Here is a 5,345-nt window from a genome sequence, read left to right as displayed (position 1 = left end):
GAGTTTGCAACCCCAGCCCAAACCCTTCACACATGCTAAATGACTCCTTTGACCCTCTCCAAAACCCTGCTAGGGTCACATAAACTCCCAAATTTCAGAGGCGCCACCAGCCAAATTCACCCCGCACTTGCGCTTTGCGCCTCCTCACGCAAAAATGGCTATTGCAAATCCAAAACTTTTCTGCCACAAGACACTCCTCAATGTGCTCTACAAAGTGGCTATCAAACATCTCTGACCCTAATTCCAGACACCCTTGTAACCCTAACCCTAACCCTAACCCTAACCCTAACCGGTCACGCAGCAAATCTTAGTCAAGTTGTGGCAGACGCTCAAGTGGGCATCTGATCAAGGTCCGCGGATGTCCGGATGCGGTCTAGTTTACAGCGTAGAATCCTCGACTTATGCCGACAGGGGTGACTAGAGCGGATTTTAGTAGTGAGCGCGTGCGCGCGCGCGCGCCCTCCTCGCAGCGAAAACCCCCCTGCTCCTCGCTTTGTGCACACCTCACAACTCTCTCACCCCGATGCACTATGATCCTCCCATCTTCATACTCTGCTGCCTGCTTCTTCCTCAGCTGCATTTTTACATTTGTACTCACACTGACTGTACATTTGTGCACCGTCCTGTTCCCTTCTCGTCAATTGATTGCTATGGTCAGCCAACTTTGGGTCAGCGCGTTGCGTCTCTTTCGCGCGCGTTACATTCTATGAGCCAACACCTATCTGCTCGTAGGTCGCCGTGCACAAAGAGCACACCGCATAAACTTCACCACTGACGAGTTCCTTTCAGCGATTCTCACAATGATCTGACCGCATCTCTTGACAGCCCGGATCGTGTGTCGCCACGCCAACGCTCCGTAGTCGTCTTGTGTATCGTGAACATCAGCGCATCGATTGCGAAAAAGGAGACGGTGTAATACATGTGGCTGATCGCTAGACAATGTGGGCGCGAGCGTGAACAGGCTCATGCCGCTGCTGTGCCGGCAGCGGCTCTCGAAAGCGCTTTCCTGGACGGCGCCAACGTCGCCCCTGTGGCATCCCCGCGGTTCTCCTTTTCTTGACGCGCAGACTGCCTGGTGGCGTGCCGTTCGACGATCGAGACGCCGTCTCTGAACCTCGCTCTGAAGAGGACATTGGCGTTGGCAAACAGACCCTCCGTGTGGGATGAAAGAGAATGCGTGTCAGTTTCGTGTCGCGGCGATGCGCCCGCAGTCGCAATACTCATTTGAGAGAGACAACGATGAACTGGGAGCCCGAAAAACGTCTGCCAAAGAGTTGTCCCAGATGCTGCGTGTGCGAAAGGTCGAGGGCAGCGTCGACTTCGTCCAGGATGTACATTGGCGCGGGCTTGAATTGCAACAACGACATGATGAGCGAGAGTGCAATGAGGGATCTGCGGACGGCCATGGGCCGTGGGTATTCAGCACGCAAGGTCTAACATCCAGCTTCAACGCCTCTCTTACCTCTGTCCACCGCTCAGCTCGGTCAAGCTCTGCTTCCAGACTTGACCCAGCCTAACCTTGACTTCGAGTCCTTGCGTAATGTCCATGCCTTCAGGCGGTTGCAGCTTTGCGTAATTGCCCGGCAAGAGCTCGTTGAAAATTTCGCCAAAGTCGCCATTGACCTTTTCCCACGTGGTCTGCAGCGCGTCGCGCTTGTATCGATCCAGCTCCGCAATCGTCTCTTCGATCTTGGATTGATCTTTTTGCACCGTCGACATCATCGTCTTGAGCTCCGTCTCCTTTTTCTCGACGCTGTGGTTGCAGCAAACGTCAATCGCGTCGGCTCTGGTGTACGCAAACACCGCCACCAGCACATAACTCACGAGTCGATCATGTTCAGAACCTTTGGGTTGACGCGCTTCTTCATGCCGCTTTGCTGCTCTTCGAGTTTCTTGCAAGTCCGCTTGACCTCGTTCATATTGTGCTTGCCAAAGTCGTACGCTGTGCCGGCTTTGCCAAAGTGACTGCGCGCGGGGTGCGTGCGAGATACATGTGCTCAGCGCGGTGGACCTCATCAGGTGCTCGGCCTTCCAAACTCACTCTGCTTCATCAAGGATCCACTCGAATTGCACCTCCAGCTGCTTGATCGTCTTTTCCAGTCCAGCACACTCCCCAGTGAGCTTTTCGATCTCGTGCTTGAGTCGCTTATCGTCCAGCTCCGAATCGGCAATTTGCTGACGCTTGACCTTGGCAGCTTCCCGCAGACTGTCGAGCTCTTCGTCATAGCCGGTCAGCATGCTCTTCTCTGCTGCCACCTTGGCCTCCAACGAGTCTGCCTCGGTCTGCGCGACAGAAACACGTCAGCGCGATGCGGCGGCAATATCGACGGGACAGTGACGCACCTGCAAGTCCCTTAACGCAGCCTGCATGCCAGACAGTTCCGACTTGCTTCTCTGAAGCTGCGCGCTCGCCTCGTCGAGAGACTTTTCGGCATTTTGCACCTCCAAGGCGGCCTGCTCCAACTCCAATTCGAGAGTCCGCACTTCGCTTTGGCGGACCTTGACATCGGTGCCATTCTTTTGCACGCTCGCTCTCCGCTTCTTGATATCTGCTTTGAGTTGATCCAACTTGCTATCCTTGTTCCTTTCAAACTCGCCCATCTCCTTTTCCAGCCGCTTTGCTTCAGCGCTCGCCGTCTGTTGCTTCGTCTTGGCCGCTTCTATGCTCTGGCGCAACCCGGCAATCCCCTTTTTGAGAGCATCCACTTCCGTAATGATTCGCGTGGCGTTGCTATTCTGCATCCTGCCCTCGAGAAGTTGCACGGCGTGCTGCTGAAGGTCTAGCTCCCGCTTCAATCTCGAATACGACGCCAATTGATCTTGTGCTGCCTTCTTCTCCCCGTCAATACGCGCGAGCTCACGTTTGACATCCTTCAGCTCCCGATCGACAGCATTCAGCTCCTGCATCTTGACGAGCAAGCCGCCCGACTGAGGTTTGCTTCCGCCGGACAATGTGCCCGCCGGATCGTACACGTCGCCATCGAGCGTGACGCTCTTCATCTTGACCGCGTCATCGAAGGTGACCCTTTTGGCGGTATCCGCATCCTCGCAGATAAGAGTATTGCCAAACACGTAGGCCATCGCTGCCGAGACTTGCTCCTCGTAGCCGATGAGATGCAGGGCCAATTCGACTTTTCCGGGAGACAGCTTTTGAGCGGCGCCGATGCGTTGAGAAGCGGCAATTGTATTGCTGATCTTGTTTAGCGGAATCAGCGTGACGCGCTTCTTGAGCTGACCCTTGGCCAGCAATTGCGAGCCCACCTTTTCGTCTTCGACGACAACATTGTACAGCCTGCCGCCAGCGCAAACTTCCAGCGCGGTAGAGTATTTATGCTTGTTCTCGTCCAGATCAACAAGACTCGCAACAAGCCCCTTGACCCTGTTCCGATCAAAATTGGGCTCCGGATCGGCATAGCTGAAATCTGTGCCCGCCAAGCGCGACTTGAGTCGATCCCTCTGCTCGTACAGCGCAGACAGGCGCGAAGTGAGCGTTGACTTGCTGTTTGCCCGAGATTGCTCTTTTTCTTCATCCCAGCCGAGAGCAGCGAGCTTGTCGGAGAGCTTCGCAGCGGTAGATCTCGCCGTCTCAAGCTCCTCGATCAGGCTTGCGCCTTCCTTTTCGGCCTTTTTCGCCAGCGGCTCCTTGCTTTTGCACTCCTTTTCCAAGTGTCCGATGCGCAGCTTGGCTTGTTCGATCTCGGTGCCCAGCGCAGCTTCTTGCTCTCTAGCATCGGCGAGCTGGCCCATATAGCCCCCCTGCTTGGCGCCATCGCTGGCCTTGGACCCCATACCGGTCAGCAAGGTCTGCAGCAGCTCGTCTTGCCTCTCCAATGCGGCGACCTCCTCGTCAAAGGTAGCCTTGAGGGTGGCAAAGCTACCAGACACGCTTTCCAGTGCGCCCGCCTTTTCCGCGTGCGATTTGCGCAGCGCGTCCAAGCTGTCCCGATTCTGGGCCACACTCTTCGCCTCTTCATCCACGCTCGCGACCTTGAAATCGAGCTGGGTCCTGTCCTTGACGAGTTGATGCGCCATAGCCTTGGACCTTTCCACCAATGCTTGCATCTTGCCTCCCTTGGTGAGTTCGTTTTCGCGCCTCATTTCGATGCCCTCCAACTCTTTTTCTATGCCGGCGATGTGCTTGCGCAGGGCGTCGACATTTGCCTGTTGCACCTCGACTTGCCGCCTGCGCTCAGACAGTGCAGACGTCTTTTCCTCGCACCTCGCTCTGAGGGACTGCCATTCGTGCGCTTTGGCTAGACGCGTCAATCTCTCCAGCTCGGATGTCGCACGCTGATATTCCAAAAATGAGCGCTTCTCCTCACGCAGCTTGTCCAGCTTGGGCGTAATCTCTTCCGTGAGGATCTAAATAGAGCGACAGTGTCAGCATATATGCGCTGGGCGACGTGACCACGCGTACTCACCGACGTAATCTCCTTCACCTTTTGCTCCTTCTTTGTGATGGTTTTGATGGCCTTTTCCTTGCGGTCCTCAAACATGCGCGTGCCAGCAGCCTCCTCCATCATGCTGAGAATCTCTTGGGGCTTCATGTTGAGTACTTTGGTGATCTTGCCCTGCATGATGAGAAAGTTCGGATTGTTGATGTTGAGCTGAACGCTCTGAAACATGTTCTGCACGGCCTGCTGCGTTGCCTTTTGACCGTTGATCATGTACTTGGACAGTCCACCCATGGCAATCTGCCGAGTGACGACAATCTCGTTGGCATTCTCAAACGCTACAGGCGACTGCGAGCGATTGGTATTGTCGAAATTGATGCTAACGGATGCTCGAGTAACACCCGCTTGACCGCGCTTGTAGATGAGATCCTGCAGGTTGGTGGCGCGCACGGCAGACAGATTGGTGATGCCAAGTACAAAGCAAATGGCGTCGAGGATGTTACTCTTGCCGCTTCCATTGAGACCTGTAATGGCGTTAAAGGAAGGGTCAAAGTCTTTGATGTTGGTGCGCACCGGGTAGCTGTAGGGCGGGCGCGAGGGGTGATCAGCCAAGCGATGAGAGTGTATGCGCTTCGTGTCTCTCGCTCTCTCTCTCTCTCTCTCTCTCTCTCTCTCTCTCTCTCTCTCTCTCTCTCTCTCTGCCCTCACCTCTTGAAGCCATCGATGGTGACCTCCTTGATGCGCATACTGGGCGATCAAGCGAGGCGGATGTGTCCGTATCAGCGTTAGGGTGTGCACCTCTCGCACGGAGGTGAGTGCGGTGATGTCGCGTCTGGATGGTCCTCCGGTTGCGGACGATGGCAAGGTGAGCGCGATATCGACGACGATGGAGCAATTTGGTTTTTGGTGTGGCCGTGAGCGTGCGTGAGCGTGTGTGTGTGTGTGTGGGGG

At 55.4% G+C, this 5,345-nt stretch overlaps 1 protein-coding gene across 1 annotated transcript; it reads right to left on the bottom strand.

The window, feature by feature from the left end:
• Window positions 1-1,276: 1,276 nt before the first annotated feature.
• Window positions 1,277-5,345, bottom strand: IE81DRAFT_327265 (putative SMC2-chromosome segregation protein). Its single transcript, XM_025515064.1, has 6 exons — window positions 5,103-5,345; window positions 4,422-4,974; window positions 2,344-4,362; window positions 2,042-2,283; window positions 1,825-1,965; window positions 1,277-1,753 (listed from the first exon to the last, which is right to left on the bottom strand). The coding sequence occupies exons 1-6, from the start codon at window positions 5,138-5,140 to the stop codon at window positions 1,459-1,461; spliced, it is 3,288 nt and encodes a 1,095-aa protein (XP_025365823.1). The 5' UTR covers window positions 5,141-5,345; the 3' UTR covers window positions 1,277-1,458.

This window comes from Ceraceosorus guamensis (genome assembly GCF_003144195.1).
Source record: "Ceraceosorus guamensis strain MCA 4658 unplaced genomic scaffold IE81scaffold_223, whole genome shotgun sequence".
Taxonomy (NCBI): Eukaryota; Fungi; Basidiomycota; class Exobasidiomycetes; order Ceraceosorales; family Ceraceosoraceae; genus Ceraceosorus; species Ceraceosorus guamensis.
Note: the sequence above shows the minus strand (reverse complement) of the source record. Positions and strands in the feature narration are given on the sequence as shown.

Coding starts and splice junctions, on each gene's coding strand:
- IE81DRAFT_327265 (XM_025515064.1), bottom strand. CDS start 5,140: ATGCGCATCAAGGAGGTCACCATCGATGGCTTCAAGAG. Junction 4,975..5,102: donor ACCATCGATGGCTTCAAGAG/GTGAGGGCAGAG, acceptor CCCGCCCTACAG/CTACCCGGTGCGCACCAACA. Junction 4,363..4,421: donor AGGTGAAGGAGATTACGTCG/GTGAGTACGCGT, acceptor CGCTCTATTTAG/ATCCTCACGGAAGAGATTAC.